Below are 23,171 nucleotides of genomic sequence, written 5' to 3' on the forward strand. Positions count from 1 at the left end.
TTATGCATATGGGAAAACCCTTGACTTGATGGGGTACACTGATGCTGACTGGGCTGGTTGCACATATGATAGGAGGTCAACCAGTGGCTATGCATTTGGATTGGGTAGTAGCATGATCAGTTGGCAGAGTAAGAAACAGCCTACAGTTGCATTGTCCAGTATGGAAGCAGAGTATCGTGGTGCGGCCTTAGCGGCCTGTGAAGCTAAGTGGTTACAGAAGTTACTGAATGACTTGGGAGTACACTTGGACAGCAAAGTCAAGCTGTACTGTGACAATTTGAGCAGTGTTATGTCAGCAAGCAATCCTGTTTATCATGCAAGATCAAAACACATTGAGGTTCACTACCATTTCATCAGGGAAATGGTTTTAGCAGATGAGATTGACTTGGAGCATGTGAAGACTGAAGACCAGGTAGCAGATATCTTTACCAAATCACTTGGTAAAGATCAGTTCATTCACTTTAGACAGCTACTTGGAGTGATGCAGATGATTTGAGTTTTGTTTTTGAGCTTGAGGGGGAGTGTTAGAAATCAAGCTCACCGTCAGTGTGTCTTCATCTATGACCGACATCTATGACAGCTAGTGTGTACAGCTGTCTACATGTGACTACATTAAATAAGTCGGGTTAGTAGTCAGTCAGTGACCTGACTAGAGTTAGTCAGTCTAGTCTACATTTACACTAGGTCACTTTATCTTGTAGTGTGTGTGCTTTTCAGTTTAGAGTGTGGAAATGAAGGAATGAGCTTGAGAGCTTGAAGGCTCATGGATATGGAGTCTTTCCCTTTCTCTCTCTCTACTCTTTGAACAAGAATGATAAAGGCGTGTACTTAGAGATGGGAAGGTTTCTACACCTTTGTTTAGTATTTCCATTGACTTGGGAATTGAGTTCTTCCAATCCAAGTGTGATGTAAGATATATGCATATATAGAAAGTTTAAAATCAAATGTTAATACCTATGTGTAAGGGTGAACATGCGACGTTGTATGAGCATCTATAGCATACGGGCGTGTGTGTGTGTGTGTGTGCGCGCGCGCGCGCGTGTGCGTGCACATAAATATGTGTGTGTCCATGAGCTAAGGTTGGAACATTAAGAGGTATATATAGAAGAATAGTAGAATACCTAATATATGGGCACACTCAAGGGGAGATCTCATCCCTAAATATGTATAATTACATAGAATTTCTAATCATCAAACACTCAGTCATTAACATACTTGATTATATATATTAAGCAATAGTGATTGTCTCAAGACAAGGATAAAATGTAGAAGGCATATATTACTTCAAAATGGTCTTACTTTCTTCACAATATTACTAGAAGCACATTCGAGAAATATGCACCTATCCACTTTATCTTTCAATTTTCTTGTCACCATTATTGTGTATGTAACCACTTTGAGTTATGCCATTAATGAACTCTCTATATACATATTTGTGTGTGTGTTCCTTGAGCTTATACCCCACCCCTCCCTTTTTTAAAGCTTAAGGAGGGAAATTAATGGGGGGCCACCCCTAATGTATACACTTTCAATGTATACACTCTTCCTAATGTATACACTTCTTTCTTTTTACAATATAGGGGAAAGGTTTGTGATTATCATTAACTAGTGTACATCTTATCCTTGAATTATAACTACTTTTAATGAAAGTCCTACTCTTCTCAATGTACCATCAAACCATTCTTGATGGACTTGAATTTGTTGCAATGATGTTCATATATATTTGAAAGGATTGTGAATATCACAAGAGCAAAGGGCAAAAGGACTATGGAGGAAACACAGTTCCTCCACCATTGAGGAAAAGATGTCAAGTACATCCAATTCAAGCAAATCATCATGTTTATACTATAGACAAAGTGTGTTTATGTTCGTTGACACAACATTCTTGGGCTCAACTTCAGCTAGCACTGAGAGATGCTTGTGGAAAACATTAGCATATCCTAGTCATCCACTGAGAGATGCTTGTGGAAAACATTAGCATATCCTAGTCATCAGTACTGATGACTAGGATATGCTAATGTTTTCCACAAGCATCTCTCAGTGCTAGTCGAAGTTGAGCCCAAGAGTGTTGTTGATTGGTCCTAATGTGTTGCTAAAATCTTGGATGTGGAAATGGAGAGAGTCCTTGGCATCTTGTTGAAATTAGCAACTATTCATTGAAGGGGAGGTATTATTTGTGCTCAAGTCTATGAAGAGGGGAAGTCCCTAAGCATTTATGGGTTTTAGGTAGACCTCCGTCTTGCTTTGCAACTTTTAAGATGCATGCTTCAAAGATTTGACTAGCTCAAGTTATTGGACCATGAGTACCTCAAACCTTTTGATTCTAAGAATTGTGTATATGTATGTATGAATACAAGAGTAGATGTAATGCTAAGTAACGTGTGTGTGTGGAGGGGTGTGTGTGAGTCATGTGTATGACTATGTAAAAAAGGAGCAAGGATAAGTAGTATGTGACATGTGTCTATGTATGTACTATGTGTATGAGTACATAAGTACATGTGGTGAATGTTTCTATATATATCCCATAACTTATAAATACTATGGAAAATTTAATATATTTCTTTCAATATTTGTTTCGCATGAATGGCAAAAGAGTCTTCAAAATCTTAATATACCTTAGAAATGTTGGCGGATAAAACAATTTGGAGTTATAACTCAACCTACTTGGGTTTTGAAAAAATAAAAGTATAGCCATTTGGTGACATATATCCACTAAAATCATCTATGAGGCACACTCTTATTTATTTAAGAGCTTAAACATGTGTATTGTAAATTAGCTCTCACCTAGTCACTCGCATGTGAATTGAGAACAAACCATTGTATTGAGCATCGAGTCACATGCCTCCTATCAAGAAAGTCGCAAGTGAGCTCTCCATTGCTCCTCAATCCTCAAAGGCCTTTGTCATGGAAGAGAAGGTATGGTAGGCATGAAAGAGTACTAGAGAGGAGGCTAGAGATTTCACTCTCTTGGTCCCTTACCTCTCACTCACTCTCTCACTCCCCCTTAATCTTACTCTCTCACAAGACTTGAAGCAAGAAAGTACAAAAGCAAAGTTTGCACACACAAGAATAACCATTCTATTTAAACTCATCGCTTTTATACATAAGGTCTAGGGTTAGGGTTTTTCCTTTTCCCTTGGGCATCCTGCCCATTCTTTGGCCATTTGAGTGGTCTTCTCCCTCTTGCACGATCTTAATCTATTTTCCTATGCTATAGTTGATAATTAGCATGAGAGAAGAGCCCAACTCTTGGTAAATTTAATATAAACTTTGACCAATTAATAATTCCCAAATTTTTGTGGCTACATTTTCCAATGTCTTTATGCTTTCGAAAATCTGTTAACAATTCTGCATGTCTTTCCATTCAATCTTTATGCTTTTCTCTATAATATCATCGTCTCATAACTTTTCTAGCTCTAGTTGTAGTAGAGGGTCCACAATCTTTTTTTAAAAAAATGACTTTTTCTATAAGCAAAGATAATTGATCTACACTATTTAATTGATTAAAAATCTTCTTAAACTCTCTTTGTAGTTTTGGAGTGGAGAGGCCCTTTGTGGGTTCATGAACCCCCTCTAGAAAAGTTTACTATTCCTCTTTTAGGGCTCTCTTAAAACCAACTGATGTATTTCCATAAGTTGTGTAGATGGACTCCATGAGGCTTTGGATTTGATAAGAAACAACCGTGATAAAATATCTTAGTATATCATCTATTGGGATCCATTGGCCAACTTTAGCTTCTCTGCATAGAAGTGAAGAAACATGGAAATATTTTTACCATCAAACTTCTTAATCTCTACAATCACTTCTTGCAGAGTCCTAAAAATAGCCTCTTCATGTTTAATAAATTCATAAGTCCTCATGGAATTTCTCATATCTGTTGTCATGAGAATGACTTCTTCTTCAACTAGTTTTCCCATCTTCTAGACTCTCGCATAGGCCTTTCACATCAAGTTCACCAAGTGTTGGGGATTTAAAAGTTCTACACCTAGATTTATTGAGGATCAAAGAAAAGAGAAGACTGATGGAAGAAAGAAATATTAGAACAAGGACTCTTGAATATACCATAGAACACAAGAAATACATATTACTCTTTTGCTCAACTACAATACATCCCTTCAAGTTGAATATACTGTACCCAAGATGATAGCTTAGGCAAACTTTGTGTTTGATAGGATAGCTCACCACCACTCTTTCCACCCGAAAGAATTGCAATAGTAAGTACTAAGGAAAACTTTTAGCCCTCACCCTATAGGACTAGGTTAAAAAAATCTTCAGATGTGCCCCAGAGATAACCTCTTATAGGCATGCCTTTCTAGACTAAAGGAACCCCTAAAAAGATAGAATCACTTGTCTTTTACTTCAAACTTGTTAATAATAGCAATAGATCATTTGTTTATTCGTCTAGCCTAAGAAGCAACCATATTAAATCCCTTCAAGATGATTACACTATATCTAAGAGATAGCTTAGGCAAAGTTTTTCTGAGAAGATAGCTCCACACGATTCTTTCAATTTGTAAGAAATTTACCCTAGCAAATACAAGGAAACACTTGAAAATACTGTAGAACACTCTACCAAAATAGCTCAGATATGCATAAAACAACTTGGAACCGCTTTAGCTCTCTGTCTTTGGTAAAACCCTATGAGATCTCTTCAATTACAGACACACAAACACTTTCAATTTTCACCTAAAATACTAGGTTAAGTTATCTTCAGATTTGTCCCAAAATTAACCTCTAATAAGCAAGGCTTTCTAGGCTAAAGGCACTTGTAAAGAGGTAGAATCACTTGTGTTTTACTTCGTCCCTATTAATTACAGTAGTAAATCACTTGTTTATTTACCTAGCTTGTAACAATGGCTCAAATATCTATTTATAATCATTTACAACATTCACACCTATTTTTCACTGTCGTTTTTCATGCTTATGAAACATTCGTAACTTGTTTTGATCATAACTTTCACATATAAAATCAAAATAGGGTAATCAAGATACTCAAATGGAAGCAAACTGACCTGATCGACAAGTTACCATGAGTAGAATGGCAAAAATCCCTTCAGAATAGTAAAAAATGCCATTTGTTTTATAAACACATCACTTTTTGATATTCTTAAGCTTGGAAGGCTTATACTACTCAAAATAAGTCATGGCACATTGGTAATGGTCTCCGATAATTTAATTTTGGTTATTTACATATTTAGCTTATATATTTGGCATATGGACTCATACTTTATACTATGTTATTCATTGACTTACTCTTTATAGGTCACCTTGGGTAAGTTACTCACGAATATATGTGTGCATCACATGAGTTCGAAAAAATGTAATTTTAAAATATCATTTTTATACATTTTTTACATATAAAAGGGTGTAATATATAGGTGTTATTTACAAATTGAATAGAAAAGGGTTATGCTTTAGTTTTTAAAAAATATTTATAAATAGGCCTTGAACGTACGTGATGTAGAGGATATACATATAGTAACTTCCTCAAGTAGGTCACATAAATCACTGAATAACTCATCCCATAGGCATACACTGATATTCTCTAACACTGAAGAACCTGTTTGTTCTCACACTTTACACATGTAGTGTCTTGACACCAGTCCTATAAATGGGAAGAAGTCCTTGGTGGGTATGGGATACATCACTACAAGGATTTAAGCTTATAGCAACGGCGAGTAGCGACGACGGGTAGCAGCGTTGCTATTTGCGTCGCAAAAGTGAGTCAAATAGCAACGCAAATAGCGACGCTCCACAGGGAAAAAAAACGGGCCGAAACCGAGCGCGGCTTTATTTCACATTCTCGCGTTTTGTGTTTTGAGAGCGAGAGCAAAGGAGAGAGCAACCATCGTGAGAGAAGGAGAGGAAGAAGACTTGCCGCCACCACCGCCGCCGTCGTTGTTCGCGAAGGAGAGGAGGAGCTTTCATCGCGAAGAGGAGCTGCCCCACAGTCGCCATATCTCATTGGTGAGTCTCCCTCTCTCCTTCTTTTGCTTGTTTAAGGTTTAAATCACTTTCTCTTTTACTTGTTTAGGAGAGGAAATGAGAGAGAAAGAGAAAGAGAAAGAGAAAGAGAAAGAGAAAGAGAAAGAGAGGGAGAGGGAGAGGGAGGGGGAGGAAATGAGAGAGGGAGAGAAAAAGAAAGAGAGGGAGAGGGAGAGGGAGGGAGAGTGAATTCTCTCTCTCCCTCTCCCTTTTGCTTTTGGAGAGTGTTAGGATATATTGTGAGAGGGAGAGGAAATGAGAGAGAAAGAGAGGGAGAGGGAGGGAGAGAAAGAGAGAGAGAGAGGGAGAAAGAGAAAGAGAAAGAGAGGGAGAGGGAGAGGGAGGGGGAGGAAATGAGAGAGGGAGAGAAAGAGAAAGAGAGGGAGAGGGAAAGAGAGGGAGAGGGAGAGGGAGGGGGAGGAAATGAGAGAGGGAGAGAAAGAGAAAGAGAGGGAGAGGGAGAGGGAGAGGGAGAGGGAGGGAGAGTGCATTCTCTCTCTCCCTCTCCCTTTTGCTTTTGGAGAGTGTTAGGATATATTGTGAGAGGGAGAGGAAATGAGAGAGAAAGAGAGGGAGAGGGAGAGAAAGAGAAAGAGATGTATACTCAAATGGATAGCTTTATGGAGATGTATGTCTACTCAAATGGATAGCTTTTGTCTACTCAAGATGTAGTCCACCTGTGTGTGTATATATTGGAACGATAACATATCCATGATTATGGTAATGGTATGCAATTTGCTTTTTTTATGGGTACCATTACATCGACTCCTTAAGAGAGCTAAAATTTGGTCATACATTTTATAAAGTCTAATTAGGAGATTTAAGATGCACGATAATAGACTTATCGATAATGGTATGCAATGTGCTTTACCATGGGCCACGTACATTGGTGACTCTTTAAGATGTCTTAAAATTGGTCATATCCTTCATAATGTCTAAGTAGGGGCATAATGTCCAAGTAGGGGATGTAATTGTGATATGCATAATTCCTTGTTTTTGTATTAACTTTATAGGCATAACATTAAATTAGTAATCATGCCAACTAGTCAATGGAAGGACTAAAAGAAAATGACACCCTAGCTAATGGTCATTATGGTACTTCATCAAAATGAACCCAAAAGTATTGCCATAGACAAAGAATCCCTTAAATTGAGCATAGGATATTTTCTTCAAATGTTATGACTATGAGTATAATTGATTGGAACAAATTTTATAACTATAGTTGATAAATTTCATAGATGGGAGCCAACATCGGCTAACAATGATGGAAATACAGGAGTCCAAGAATTTTTTGAGAATGAGGCGGACTCATTTTTTTGTGGTGACATGTCTATCGACCTTCCAGTGTATGCGGAGTTGTGTCAGGAGATTAACATGGGACCATAGGATACTTCATACTTAAAGCATCCACTTACTCAATTCGTTGACCAATCTCTTATAAAGATACATAAGATATGCATTTTAAGAGAGATTTTTTAAAAATGATTTATATTACTGTGCTTTGCATGATTTAAATTGATGAGTCGACATTTTCAGGATGAGTCGAGGGATGAGCGATGAGGAGTTGCAGGACATCTTCGCACGCATGTCTCCAGACCAACTCGCGAGATTTAGAGAGATGGCAGACCATGAGCTATCTCGTTCTTTGTCAGGGCACTTTGCTAGATCTTCTTCAGCGCGATTGGATGCTTCGGCGAGCAGACGATCTCGACGCTCACAACTTGGGCCAGAGGGAGGGAGTGCATCGAGATCAGGGGGATGCTGTTGTGGAGACACAGATGTGGTGTCTCCGTCTCATCATTTAGCTAGAGCTGAGTCACCTTCAGGATTTGTCACACCTGTGGGGACATCTACTCCAGTTACTCCGGCTTTTGCGCAGTCCTCAGCAGGTGGCACCCCTTTGGATGCCACTCTGAGAGAGATTACCCCCGTCGGTACACCGGATGTAGAGGGGTCTCTTGGATATGCCTAGGAGCGTGGACGCAGATGGGAGAGGACCCATCTTAGGCAGACTCCTAGGGGTTATGGATATCTGATCGATAGTAGGTCAGGAGCCATCATCATGAATGATGAGGGGAGGAGGGTGATGGCTCATATGAGAGAGTTGTGCCAACAAGTTTTTCGGCACAACGTCTTGGATCATTGGAAGAACATACCGGAGGGGAGTAAGGACTACATAGTAGCATCCTTTCATGAGGAGTTTCCGGTGCTAGCCGCAGTAGATAGATTCTCTACGGGCTGGATGATGGATTGCATGCGTACATACATGTCACATAGACGATCTGACGCACGCAAGGCAATCAAGAGTGGGGCTGCAAAGCCCGAGTGGTTAGATGCAGATGACTGGCACTGACTGAGGGAGGAGGCTACAAATTCTCCAGGACGTTGGAGTTAGCAGTGCGAGGCGGCGAGGGCACGACTCGAGGCCGGAGTGGTCTATCATCTTGGGAGTGGCGGCCACATGACATATTTGGAGGACTTTGTAAGTTTTTCTTTTGTTTTGCTTGTTTGTTTTTTTGAAATATTCTTTGTACTGACAATCATGTTTCTAACAGTTAGCATTTTGTTTTCTTTGCAGCACTCCATTACAAATCGCGATTCGATCTGCTTTGAGACTCGATATGCAGAGAGACACGGTCTCAATGCATTGATCGACCGATTGTATAGACGCGGCGGCCCTGTAAGTCACTCATCTTTCTTGTCCGTAGTTACCATGAGATATTTGAATGCATTATTGTATGGTGGATTGATGTGTTGTTTCTTTTTCTACAGAGTCCGTTCAATGCTCCTTTGCGGCGGGACGAGCTTTCGGGGAATGAGGATTTGTAGCTCGCCCTTGGATCCTTGGAGCTCACACACCTTTATTTTTGAGTCGCCTGATCTCTGTAGACATTTTCTATGTATTAGTGATATCTTGTCATGATTGTGCCAATCGCTTTTTATGCGATCATGTATTTATTTCATGTATCAGTTTTATGATTTCAGTATACATTCTTTTTGTTTGCAAGCGCGTTGTATACAGTAGTGCAGAAACTATTTTGTATGGCTCTCATACAGCACAAGCTGCCCTGCCACAAATTTTTTTTAATCCCTGTTACCGTTGCTATTAGCGTCGCAAATTTTACTGCTCGCGTCGCTATTGCCATCGCTATGAGCGTCGCAAAACGTCGCTATTGGCGTCGCTATGGGTGTCGCATTTGCGACACTGATAGCGACGCCAATACCGACGTTTCTATGGCGTCGTTAATAATGACACTTTTTGCAACGACGGGGGCAAATTTTGTTGTTTGTATTTTCGTCGCTTTAAACGTCGGTATAAGGCCTATATCTTGTAGTGCATGGTGATGGATACTAGAGAGACTTGGATAAGAAGAGAGGCGTAACATGGTGAGATTGACCTAGTCTAGGGTCGAGGTATCTAGTAGTGAATACCGAGAGGAACAAGGACCTATTTTCAAGATGGGTTGAACTATCCCAGTTATCTTTGACTTGAGGTTGGTTACCTTTTTCTTTCATACTCATTTCATTATTTTTGTATACATGAACAAAAGGTGTTCAATGAACTCTATCAATGGGACTAATTAAAGAAGAAGCTTGTATATATCTCACCATGTGCTAAGATTTATATAGATAACTAAAACAAATCGGGTGTGTGCATGGAAAGTAGGTGGATGGCCATCATGACAATACCATCTAATGGATGGTTAGACTTGATTAATTGAGTTCTTTCCAAGATAAGGAATTAGAAGTAGGGTAGAACAATGACTTCCTAGGGTCAATGTCATAAAACTTGGCTAGCACCATTTTAGGAGGGGTGGAGGTGAGATTATGCCTTATGTGCAAAGGGGTTGAGCACAACTCCCCTTTGTTTGTGACTCTCTTTGAACCAAGGGTGATAATAGTTCACTCTTAGCCTCAATTGATAGCAAAGCAATCCTTTGTGGTTGGGTGCTAGATTGCTAATAATGACTATTAGGTCCTAGGTCCCTCAAGTTGATCCTAATGGGTCGAGGCCATATGTTCTAATGCAAGGTAGAATCAAAAGCTTCCTAACTAGCTAAGTCCATAACTCCTAAGGGATCCGAATGATGCTATTTAGATAGGTATTCAAGAAACTACTAAGCATCCTCTCCCGTGCATTACATAAGCTCAAATAGCACCTTCATTTTTAAAAAAACATATTAAATAACCTTCGTCACCTTGTAAATGTGATATTTTATATTTTACTCTTTATATAAGATGGATAATGTAACTAAAGAAAAGCTTTACAGAGGTTATTTTTATGAAACTATAGATTATAGATTATTTTATGACATTATAGAGCTTATTCCAGAAAGTTATAGATTATATGCAAAGCTTCAATGTGCCTTTTAGACTTAGTATGCAAAAGTACGTGTGTTTCAATATTTTTAAGGTTGTTTCTACATGTGTGCAATATATTTAAGATTATTGCAAACCCTCATCATGTCAACTGCTATATATTTCTCCTAAGGTACAAAAGGTCAATGGAACTTTGGGATTTTCTAGCTCTCTACCTTTACACAAATTTCATTTGATGTGTGATGGAGAGGGACTATTAATTTTTGTTATGAGGGTGGAATTCTTGTAGAAAATAAATATAACCAAGTGAGAAAGCCACTCAAATTTCCAACTCATGTAGGGTAAAGGGGGCAACAAAGTATCATATAACAGTCCCCCATTATTATTATTTTCCATGTGCATTGCAAAAATATTTTTTTAAAGTCAAACCATATATATCATATGGAGATTGAAAAAGAGAAAAACTTTGGGGCATTAATTTGATATTTTTATCAAGTAGATATTGCTGTAAATAAAGGGCTCACAAAAGAATGGCAATGAGGGGCCAATAGAGTGACACTCAAGGATGCCTTTCTTAAAGATTTTGCAAAATCCAAGACTCTTGGAAAACAAAATTCAAGACATTGAAAAATTTACATGCCTCAATTGTTTGACTCATATTAAGCTTACGAAAATTTGTCTCATTACTCTATTGGCTAAAAAAGTTATATTATTTTTGTAAGAATATCAGTAAATTTGGGTGCTAGGGTGCGTTTTGACTTTGAGTGAGCATCACTTTTTATTGACCCCTTTACTCCAATGTGTTGTTCAAGATAAAACATTTCGTGTAAGTTGTAAGCTTGAATGTTAATTAGTGTATGAGGGCATGGAAAGTCCTCTCTTATGGAAAGTTCTCCCTTGAATGTCAATTGAGAGAGAGAGAGAGAGAGAGAGAGAGAGAGAGAGAGATTTTTTAGCTGGTCAATGTTACCTTGCAAGCTTGGTCAATGTTTGATGGGTTTGCCTCAACAACGTAGAACTTGTTCGCCTAGAAGTAAATGAGTCCCATTTAAATCTTTCAAATCATAATTATATTTTAAAAAGTTATGCATGAATGCAATCTCAATAGGAGCTACTTTCTTCTCAAATGATGAAAAAAAGGATTTGCTTCCTCATCCTAAATTTTCATCCATCCAAGGGTTTCCAACTCGCCCTATGAGTTATGTATATATACATATATATATATGTGTGTGTGTCTGCGTGTTAGGGGGTCAATATTACCCCTATAAGCTTGGTCAAGTCCCATTCAAATCTTTCAAAACATAATTATATTTTTCAAAGTTATGTATGAATACAATCTCAATAGCAATTGCCTTCTTCTCAATTGATGATAAGACGGATTTGCTTTATCATCCTAAATTTCTTTTCCTTGAACCTTGAGCTTGGATGACATAGGGATTTTATGAATATGTGGATGAATATAATCATCGAAATGGTGGGGCTGTAGGCGACGATAGTCTATATTTCCTAAGCATGCGCATAGATATGGGATGTGCACGACGCGTATGCGTATATCAGCTGATCTAGGTAGCATCTGGACTTCAGGCCGGGGGGGGGGGGGGGCCTCATCACCAATGATATGGGGAGAGCGAGTCTTTCGCCTGAACCGGGGCAGGACTCTGTCAACTGTGTCAACCATACGCCGCTTCCGCTAATCCATATATTACGACTCTGTGGTATGGTTGCCAAGTAGGTGTATTCATCTACAGTACACACAGGGAGACAGCCCCGCGCTCTCTCTCTCTCTCTCTCGGAATACTGTAAGCTTGCTCAGTTATTAACGTAGATTTACGAGCGATACTGGAGCAGCTCTAACGCTACTTATGATGATACACTCTAGTGCCCTAGCTGTAGTTCTTCTAGGGCTAGTAGTAGCGGTGAATAATTGGAATATCGGCTGCCAGCTGGCTTCGGCAGCGCCTATCCGCGCCCCAGACCTCAGGCGATGCCAGATGGCCGAGGACAAGTCCGTGCCAGGCCCGCCCGTACTGACGCTTTTCTTCAACTGCTGCCTGCCGCTACCGCCCGATGGCCGCGTGGTCGATTTCAGCTTCGCCGGCCAATCACATAACAGCGCGCCTCGCGTCCGGAGGCCCGCCCACACCGCCAGCGAGGCTGACGTGGCCAGGTACAGGAAGGCGTACGAGCTGATGCGGGCCCTGCCGGCGGACGACCCCCGCAGCCTACCCACCCAGGCCAACGTCCACTGCGCCTTCTGCAACGGCGCCTACATGCAATCCGGCGCCAGCAACATCACCCTCCAGGTGCACTTCTCGTGGCTGTTCCTGGCCTGGCACCGCTGGTACCTCTACTTCCACGAGCGCATCCTGGGCAGCCTCGTCGGGGACCCGGACTTCTCCCTCGTGTTCTGGAACTGGGATAACCAGCTCACCGGCGCCGGCGCCAACGTCATGCCCGCCATGTTCGCTCTCGACACTTCTTCCTCCCTCTACGACCCCAAGCGCAACCCGGCCCATGCGCCACCCGCTCTCGTCCGCCTCAACCCCCTCTCTAACACCACCAACAACTCGCTCATCGTGCAGGAGAATCTGAATGCGATGTACCAGTCTGTGGTGACGGCTTCCTCTCCAAACCTTTTCTTCGGGGGTGCTTACAGGTACGAAATATTCAGTACTCCATTGGGAACCGAGCTGCATGAATTTTTCACCTCACATGGCTCCTACTTAGGGCGTCTGTTTGGACAAGGTGAGAGTCCATCATGGTCTTTGTTTGGACGAGGTAAGAGTCCACGGTCTTACGGTTTAGGCCGGGTAGAGAGACTCGTTTGGAGGACTTTGGACAAGGTAAGTCTAGGGTGTGTGTTGCTAAGGGCCTTCCCACACACTAGCTGGGTGAACCCATGTGCATTTTAATGCCTCTTCTTTCATTACAAGCTTGCATGGGTAAACTAAGCCCCTCTTTCTTCAACTTGTCCTTCAAGTACAAAGTTATTCATTTGGAAGGAATCATAGATTCAATATTTTTTACTAATGGGCTAACAAAGGCCTTGTAACATGCCCAAGGTTGATTTGTTGAGAATGTGTCAAGGAGAACAAAAAAAAAACAAAAAGGGACCACCATCACCCTCAATAACCTTTTAGCTTAGAGGCATTTCCCATCTCTTCAATATCCATTTAGCTAGTGAAAAGCCATGGTGCTTTAAAATGAAAACATGTCCTTCAAGTCTAAAAAGCCGTGTAGCCCTTCAATTGTCCTATCAATGTGGTCAATTAATAATATTCTGCTAGGGTGTGCCTCTTCCAAGTGGTTCTCCCTATCTACCAATACCTCAAATTCAACAATTTAAAGGTCCATAAAAGTGAGTCATGCGAGCTCGCTCATGTCCACCTTAACAATTAAATTTGTAGCCCCAACATGCTAATTGTCCAATGTGCTTCCTTTTCCCCTATGCATATGTGCTATAGATTGATGGATTAAGTTCACACTTTATTTGGCCAATGTTTCCTACACAATCAAGGTGCATGCCAAAATCTATCCACAATTACCAACATGTATTAGGCCTCAATTAGTTATATATTTGCTTCTCGTTTATTATAGTTTTAGTTATTTAGGGTGGGCTCAAACATGTTCGGATTTCAGTTTTGTGCAAATGTGTCTAGCATACTTGTCAAAAGAAGAAAAACCTAGAAAAAAGTAGGTAGACATCTCCTTGCACCTAGACAAGAGTATCAGTGTTCCTAGATAAGAGGTCAATATTAGGCTTTTTGCATCAAATCTTGTGCTATTTGTGGGGGGAGGGAGATGATGTCCCAAGTGGCCTACAACAATCACTTGAAATATTTAAGAAATATATGGTGTATAATATTTGGCAACTTTTTGTGAACCATGGGAGGAATGGGCATGGATTTCTCACCAAGTTCATTTTGCCTAGTGTAAACCCACCCTATTCTTATATGTTTAAGTGTGTATCATACATTAGTTATTTATTAGTTTCTTATACAAAGGCTATTCATTGTGGGTTAGGTGCTACTAATAATAAAGATACAATGAGGTTGTATCGGCTAGGTTTAACTTTTTTGACTTTGTGTTTCCTTGTTGTTCAATGTAGGATTGGCACAAACGACTCCAACTCGACTGTCCTAGATGCCCCATTAGGGGGGCAGCTTGAGAACGGGGTACACAATGCCATTCATTTTTGGACAGGAGACCCTAGCCTAGAGCTATTCCAGGACATGGGGACCTTTAGCACGGCCGCTCGCGACCCTATCTTCTTCGCACACCATAGCAATGTGGACCGACTTTGGGAGGTGTGGCGCTCCATCCCAGGGGGCATGCGCAAGCCCCCAAGCGACCCTGACTTCCTCAATGCCGAGTTTGTGTTCTATGATGAGAAGGGCCGCTTGGTGCGCGTCACAGCCCGTGATGCATTAGACACACAAAAGCTAGGTAAATAAGAGCTTTTTGAAATTTGACATTTTGCCATGTGAGAAAAAGGACTCTTTTGACCGTGAGAGTGTTGAACATCATGAGCTTTTTTAAGGGGAAAATGACATATCTAGCTAGGTGCAATAAGGGGCATGGGGTCGTTGGCCCCTAAACCCATGAGCCCTATCACACCTAGCTAGGCATGTGGTCCCTTCCTGAGCTCTCTCTTATCCCTTGCTTTTCCTCGAGTCTTCCAACATCATGAGCTTCTCCTCACGAGGCGCTACATACTTAGTTAGGTGTGGTTAAGGGCATCCCCCTACCCCCAACCACACCTAGCTAGGTATGATGCCCCTCTCTCAGAAAAGCTCATGAGAGAAGCTCACGATGTTCTTGTAATTCATAAGGAGGGAATCACAATGGGAATTTGTTTTTGCTTTTAGGTATCACCTACCAGCCCGTAAGGAGAGGTGATAACCTGTGGCTCAATTTCAATCCTCAGCCTTCCTCAACTGGCAACTTAGCTTCCGTTGCAGCAGCCATGGGCGTGCAAGAGGTTGGCCCAGCTTCGTCGACACACAATAGTCCAACTATTGATCTAGGTCAGAGACTCGCTGCCCTCGTAAGGCTCCCTCTTGCGAACAATCATCAGAGGCAATCACAGCTTGACAAAGTGCTAGTCATACAAGGGGTGGAGCTCGTTAGAGACCGTTTCGTGCAGCTGCTCGTCTTCCTCAACTTGCCAGACGCGGACCGCAACACTCCCATCTCCGGTGCCGAGTTCGTCGGCAGCTTCAATGTGGTGCCTCGGTTTGATCACAAGCGCCTGTTGACGAATGTGCGACTGGAGATTGGTGATAACCTCAGACGCATCGGCATCCAGAATGACCCGCTTGTTGTCATCACCATTGTCGTCAAAACACTAGCCCGCTACTCTGGTGTGGACGTTAAAATGAGAGGGATGGAGATCATTTACCAATAACTTCAAGTTCAACTGACAATAAGCTAAGCCTTGCACGTCGTTCCCTTTCGTCTTTTCTTGGAATTTCTAGATGCAATATTCCTTCATCTGCCTAAAGATGAAGTAGGCAGATGTAGGCGGATGAAGGAATATTTTGACCACATACCCAAAAAGAGAAACAACAACTAGAGGCACAATTATGATAGCAATGTATGAAAACTCCAATGATGGTTTGGATTAAACTTGTATTTTATAGATGCCAAGTGACAATAATAAACATGTTGGTGCATTTTGACCATGATAGACATTTTTAGCAAACAAAAATAATACCTTATAATTGGGGACATAGTACCAAAATTTGAGCATGATGGGCATTTTAAGCATAGAAATAATAAATATATTAGAATTAGGGATATATTACTAAAAGTGAACATACAAATTTTAAGTTTATCTTATTATAGTCATAGTACAATATATATTAAATCTAGGCCCCTTGGAAATTTTCAATTAGGCAATACCACAAGCTTTAACCTAAGCCTATTATGTGAAGTTGATAAGCTCCTCCGCTTAATTGATATGTTTTGCTACATTAATAAGAAACCCATTATCATCTACGTGTCAATTGGTCTAGAAATATACTAAATGTTAATGCTTTATAGATAACATAAGTCAAACTGAGCCCTTCACACACAATTTAAGCAACATGCAACCAAACAATTACAACATAACAACCATACCTATTTTCCTTAATAAAAGCCATACCTTTCATGCATGCTCTCAATAGTTATGATACAATGTTATATTTGGGGGGGGGGGGGGGGACTAAGGTTGCAATTGCATGCAAAAAACTATTTAGCACACTCGTGACTCTAGAAATCCAATATAAAGATCAGAGTGAGAGTGGACTCATAGCTTAATCACCATTATCTTGGAGCCTTGAATCCAAAAGAATCAGAGTGTAATAGGTTATCCTAAGGTTATACAAGAGTACTATTTACATGTGATCATTCGGGTAGGTTATCCATCAATGTAGGTCAAATACCACCTAGGGTTGGCCAATGTAGATCATGCCATGTATATTCATGTGTTACCACAACATTAGATGCTAGATTGTGAAAGATATAAAATGCCCCTCAAATGAATATGTAGGTATCACCAACCTCACCAAGAAAATGAGAGAATTGTGTCTATGCCACAAATTGATCTATTAATGCCTATTACAAGGTCTTGTAAATCCATTAACCCATAATCTTCACTTCTTTATACCATATGATCACATTTTGTGAACAATGAAGGGTATTGACGGAAAAGGCTAAAATTTGTACTGGCAAATAAGCTACTTTATATTGAATGCATGCAATAATTTCTTTGAAAGCATGGTTACCAATATTTCATGTTTGTATGCAGTAAGATATTAATGAAAAAATGGTGGGTAGCTCTAATATAATCAAGTCAAACGCCTATTTACTGCTATCAACTAACTTGTTAGTCAAGTACCTACCTCTCATATACATTGCTAATATTAGTCCAATTAGAAGACTTTATCAAAGTCAATGTCAATATGGTAGATATGATATATAGATCAAGTGCCTACAAGTGGATATCTGTCTTTTCAAGATTGTAAATAACACATGTGTGTATGTGTGTGAGCTAAGGAGATAGAAATTGAAGGAGGGACATAGGAAAACAACCACCATCAAGCATTAGTAACCCTTTACATATTGTGTGTATGTGTGAGCTAAGGAGATAAAAGTTGAAGGAGGGACATAGGAAAACAACCACAATCAAGCATTAGTAACTCTTTACATGACTTGTAATTTGCATTGTTAAGACATTCGTGCTATAGATCAAATCCATTATTCCAATAGCAACACCAATAATGGTATGATTACTTAATCAACACCAAGGCATTATCAACCGTATTACATTTAGAAGAGTTGACATGAGATGTGCTCAATATTGCTATGTCAATGATGTTTAATGTGACCAATATTGCTAGGTCATTGATGCTCAATATTGCTAGTTCAGAGATGCTCAATATTGCTAGTTCAGATATGCTCAATATTTCTAGGTTAGTAATGCTTAGTGTGACTAATTATTGCCAAGAAGAATTTGAGCTCCACCTAGGCTCTACCTCATCTCCACAACTGCACCATCGATAAATGTGAAGGATTTTGTAGCATACTTATAATGAAGGGGGGGAATAATATTTTTAGAAATAAGTGAAAATGCACCACCCACATTGGCATGGGTATATAAGATGCAAAATGCGTTTTTTTTTTCATCATTCAATCATATACAAGTCTTTTTCATCTCTCCCAATCTTCTACATAGTTCTTACATGGCTTCTTGCTCCTTCTCTCTCTTCTTTCTAATTTTCGCTCTCCTTCTAGTCTTCACTCTCCCGCTTTTTCATTTTCTCTCTCCTCTTCAAAACCATTCCTTACAATTGGTGGCAAAGCTTAGGCCTTTGATCCATTTTCTCTTACTTTCTTCCATATCCATTTTCCTATTTTCCATTTCAAACAATCTATAGTAGTATGTACAACAGGTATAGGCCATTAGAGTACATGCTAGTGACTAGTATACCTTTCACAACTAGCAATGATTATCTATGGAGCCATTCACAAGAGGACTAGACAATATGGTAGGATCAAGGTTAAACAATTGATCCATCAATTACAAAGCATTTTGGGAAAAGAAGCTTTAGTAAAGTTAGAATGGATATTTAGTCTTTGTTACTTTTGAGACATGCTTCTTTTCCCCTTTAAATCTTCTTCAAGCTTTCATGGATATTTCAGCCTCCTATCTCATCTTCCATCACTCCAAGATTGAATGGTTTGTTGAGAGATATTTTAGAGATCATTTTCCTTAAGAGCATAACCAATGTCTAGTGTTGATTAAGAGAGGTTGAGGATAGTATTCTAAAATTTACGATGTAGATTGTGTTAGTTTTAATAGCTCTCATACTTCATTGTAATCATTGATCTTCCTCATGCACATTGTCATTGAAACATTCTTTTTCTTGGAAACATATTTAACAAATATTTGAGACCTATTTTCGCACTATTCCTAGCATTTCCTTAATAACAAAGTATCCATGAAAGCTTGACATCAAACTGCAACTTTCATCAAGAAAACTTCAAATCTTGCTTTTAAAGTCCATTGGAGCCAGGAAAGACCTACCAAGGTTTCTTGAAGATTGAAGACATTAGAGCCATTCTTAAGTTTGCATCTTTAAAGCACAAATTGGAAAATTACTTGTATCAACTTGTGGTTTTTTCCAATCCTATTGCTAAGCTATTGTCCATTTGCTTAGAGAGATCTCATAATTAGTTAGAACTTAAAATCTATTCTCGATTAGATAAATTGATCTAGTAGTGAAATCAATGAACTAAAAGGTTTTTTGATTGCATACATGCTTGAAAATTCAATCAAGAATGGATTACTATTGAGTTTTTAAATCCCGATTTCCTAATCATTGATTTGTGTGTTTTGAAAATTTTCATAATGAGAGAGTGAGTATACATTTAAAATCACTTAATCACCAATTATAGATATACTCTTTACCCTAATCCTCATTGACATTCATTCATTTCCCTATTGCCTTTCAACTTTTTCCATTTGCATACTTTTTAGAAATCTTAGAATTGCCCAATGAATATGATTCCCATTGACATAAAAGGTTGATATAGAGGAAGATAGTTGGACAAAAGAGAGGATATCCTCATTTACTATCAAAGATCCTAAAGGCCTACGACAAGCCAACCCAAGGTGGAACTTTGCAAAACCCTCGGTGATTCAAAGCCCATACAGGTGCCATTGACCACCATTAGATCCCTCACCACAGGTAGAGCGATGGGTGGAGAATCGATATTGAAGTGTCTCTTGAAGATTCAAGGCAGTATAGATTTAAAAAAAGCATTCAGAGGTCAAAATAGGGCTCTTATATGTTAAACTTGAGTGTAGGACTTTTTTAAATAGCCACAAATTTGGTACCACCTAATTTTCTATCTTGATTCCAATGGAAATATTAAGCACTCATTGAGAAGAAGATATTGTCACCTTGGATTTGATTCAAAAAGTGTAGCAATTGGAGATCAAAACAAACAATTATAGAGTGCATATTTTTGAACGCACAAGAGTTGTAGAAAAACTCTAATTGAATCTTACTATATTAGTAAACACTGTAAGGTGGTCTTGTGGAGGACAACACCTAGTCTGGTAGGGAATAGAGGAAAGACTAAAGCCCAAGATGACCTATATAAAAAAATAAGAGATTTTAAAGTTTAGAATAGTCCCATTGAGCAGATTCAAGAAGAACCCCAACCTAAAGGAGACTATATAGTATGTCACCAAAAGGAGATTTTAAAGTTTAGAATAGTCCCATTGAACAGTCACAAAACACGGCATATAGTATGTCACCATGAGTTAGTGTTAAGGATGGATCAAATGACTCTATCCAATACCATAACTAAAGATTCCATTGACAAACTCACATACCAAATTTCTCAATTAGTTGCAACTTGGAATTGAAATGGTAGAGAAGGAAAATAAAGAGATTGCCATTGCGTACCAACCCATAGCAATGTATCAATGGCAAAACTAGCATACCACATAGCCAATATGAAGTTGGGGAATGCTTACGATTCAATGAAGAGCCAATTGAGAGTACTCATACGGTAAATTGTCAAGGTTTAAGGAGCCAAGTGCCTATGGGCATATATCATCCAACTTTTGGAAGGAGTTTCTCAAATAATGAAGACCCAAATGATAGATGCTTAGATCAATAATAGTGGATAACTATGCATTAATAAGAGGGATTTGCCTAATAAAATAGTAATTTCCAAGTAGATCCAGCAATCATATTCACCATTTGACTTACAAGAGTGGACCAAAAAGTTGGAGTCCTACACTTTGACATTTATCCAAGATTGGACACACTTTGCTATACTTCATTTGGAAGGATTCACTCACACTTGGTGCTGATATGTAAAAAGGGTAAAATTATCCCATACATGATTGGGGACATTTCAAAGTCCCTTGTTGAGAAGAAGAAATTGGCAAGAAGATGGTATGGCCTTCAACGAAGGAATATCATGGTTTGGGAGTATGTGAATTAGTTATTGAACTTAACAATGTACATGGAGAGCATCAGTGATGATTCCAAGTGCCACAAATATATTTGTGGCCTAAAATCAAGCTTATCGATGGATTGTTGAGAAATAGACAAATGATGTATGCTCCAAGAGGAGCTGTCCTGAATCCCATATGCACAGTGAGGAGAGTGGAACAACTCAAAGCCTATAAAGCATTGTACTTGACTATGAAATGAACACAATATCATGATGCTTTGTACTTTCAGTTAAGTGTCTGTCATTGTCGATTCTACACAATATTTGTTTATGAGTCCAAGCTAATCTATCTTGGAACCTAATTCACTTGTGTAATAGTTTGTCTCTACTTGTCCATGTCATTATGAACTTGGTTTATATCTTTGATCCACCATAGCTTGTGTCATGTCCTAGATCCACATCATTTAACATGGTATCAGAGCCCAGTTGGGCATGGCACAACTCACACTCTGAATCTCTAGTCTCCCTTCATCTCTGGTGATCTCTAACCAGCCCACATTCAGCTCATATCTTCAGTTTCAACTTCAAATCTCAGTTGGACCTTGTGGCAGCCATAGCCAGCATCACCCTGTCATCTTAAAGCTCCTGTATCTCACTCCACATACCAAATCTCTCTGAGCTTCCTTCTGGAAAGTTGTTCCCCACCTCACAAAGCTTCTCTGTATCACATCAATCCATGAGATTTGGCTATCTGGACCTCAGCATTGTCACTATTGTCAGTTGCTGCCATAGCCCCAGTTTGTGGCCTGCAGGACATACCTCACTTTGAGCTCTCATATCTCTCAAACTAGGCAATATTTCAGTGTGCTTTCTTCAGGAGGATTGTTCTTCTACTCAAGGAGCTTTTGCCTATCACATCTAAGCCTGACATTGGATACTTACAAGCCTGGCATTGCTGAATTCCGACGTCGCTGCCATAACTGCGCCTGGTTGAGTTTCGCTGATCTGCGCGCATACTGTTGTACCCGATCTTGATGATTTTCATGGGGCTCTTGTAGAGCATGGAGTAAGCTACATTTCCATAAAAAAAAGTTTTCAAAATGATCAACTCTAGCTCTAGATATCTGGAAAAACCCTAATCCAAGAAGCCATAGCCATCAAGGTGCAAGCTCATTTTTTCTTCAATTTCTCATTCCCTTCAACTTAGGGCACACACTGCCACTTTTATCTGAGTTTGAACTCAGTTCCCAGCAAGATTAACACTTCAAATCAACAAGCAAGAAGAAGATCAAGCACCGACATTCAATACTAAGCTCAAGAATAGTATCTATTGATACTCAACTAGTGTCAGTTGACACTAACCTCCTTGTGACACTTCACAAATCCCCCTTGCTAGTCTTTTCTCAGTTAATTGGAGCTGCTCAACATGGCAGAACTTGAGCAAATAGCAAAGTTCAATGGAGAAGGCTTCCATGCCGGGAAGGAAAAGATCATGTACCACCTGATGCGAAAGGACTTATGGGACTTGTTTGAAGATGATGCAGATAACAAGAAGGAAGATGATGAAGACGGGTTCGTTGAAGAAGGCCAGTTCAAATCCAAAGAATGGAAGAAGATGAATAATAAGGCACTAGGCATCATTGCTTGGGGATTAAGTGATGATGTGCTACATCATTTATCTGGCATTAGAAATGCTAAAACCGCCTGGGAGGAATTTGATAAAATGTTTGGTACTCAAGCAAAGAATTCAAAGGTAAAACTTCTCATGCAGTTTTATAAACTGGATATCAAAGACAGTGCTTCTATGACCATACACATTAATAAGTTTAAGAGTTTAAAAACTCAACTTGCATCTCTTAAAAAGAATATTGAGGAAGATGAAGCAATAGCCGTACTGCTTGCAAGTGTAAACAAGGATCCATATGAAAATCTTGTGTCCACTTTGAGTAATGTTCCAAGCCTCACACTTAAATATATTGAGCACTCACTACTCGATGAAGAAGGCAAAGTAAAAACCAAGAATGCAAAAGACAATGTCTCATCATCTAGGGACAATCTTTTGTACACCAAAGGAGCTATTGGACCTAAAGGAAGAGGTCGAGGATTCATCAACAACAATAACAAGGATCGGATTACATGTCACTATTGTGGTAAGACTGGCCATGTAGCCAGTGAATGTTTCCACAAGAAGAGAGCCCAACAATTGCAAAGTGATCATCACCAGAACAAATTCATGGAAGAAGGAGAAGAAGAAGAATATGCTTCCACTACCATCAACAACTCTGATAGATTGTTTTGAAGAACTTTCATTGTATCTTTCATATGTTTTTCCCATAGTGGATCTTTCTTTTCCTTAGTGAATTTGATTTGTACAACCCTTGCCAATATGTAAAGTCTCAAGCTT

General features: G+C 39.5%; 1 protein-coding gene across 1 annotated transcript; it reads left to right on the forward strand.

The window, feature by feature from the left end:
• Positions 1-12,059: 12,059 nt before the first annotated feature.
• LOC148040182 (polyphenol oxidase I, chloroplastic-like) lies at positions 12,060-15,984 on the forward strand. Its single transcript, XM_087666153.1, has 3 exons — positions 12,060-12,962; positions 14,415-14,752; positions 15,175-15,984. The coding sequence occupies exons 1-3, from the start codon at positions 12,169-12,171 to the stop codon at positions 15,711-15,713; spliced, it is 1,671 nt and encodes a 556-aa protein (XP_087522279.1). The 5' UTR covers positions 12,060-12,168; the 3' UTR covers positions 15,714-15,984.
• Positions 15,985-23,171: the final 7,187 nt, after the last annotated feature.

This window comes from Lygodium microphyllum, chromosome 2 (assembly GCF_053477565.2).
Source record: "Lygodium microphyllum isolate KBCC chromosome 2, Lygodium_microphyllum_v1.1.10, whole genome shotgun sequence".
In the NCBI taxonomy this organism is placed as follows: domain Eukaryota; kingdom Viridiplantae; phylum Streptophyta; class Polypodiopsida; order Schizaeales; family Lygodiaceae; genus Lygodium; species Lygodium microphyllum.

What these genes read in the sequence shown, in the direction of transcription:
- LOC148040182 (XM_087666153.1), top strand. Translation starts at nt 12,169, where the DNA reads ATGATGATACACTCTAGTGCCCTAGCTGTAGTTCTTCTAGGGCTAGTA. An exon ending in TTCTTCGGGGGTGCTTACAG is followed by an intron (nt 12,963 to 14,414) that starts GTACGAAATATT and finishes TGTTCAATGTAG; the next exon opens with GATTGGCACAAACGACTCCA. An exon ending in ATTAGACACACAAAAGCTAG is followed by an intron (nt 14,753 to 15,174) that starts GTAAATAAGAGC and finishes TTTTGCTTTTAG; the next exon opens with GTATCACCTACCAGCCCGTA.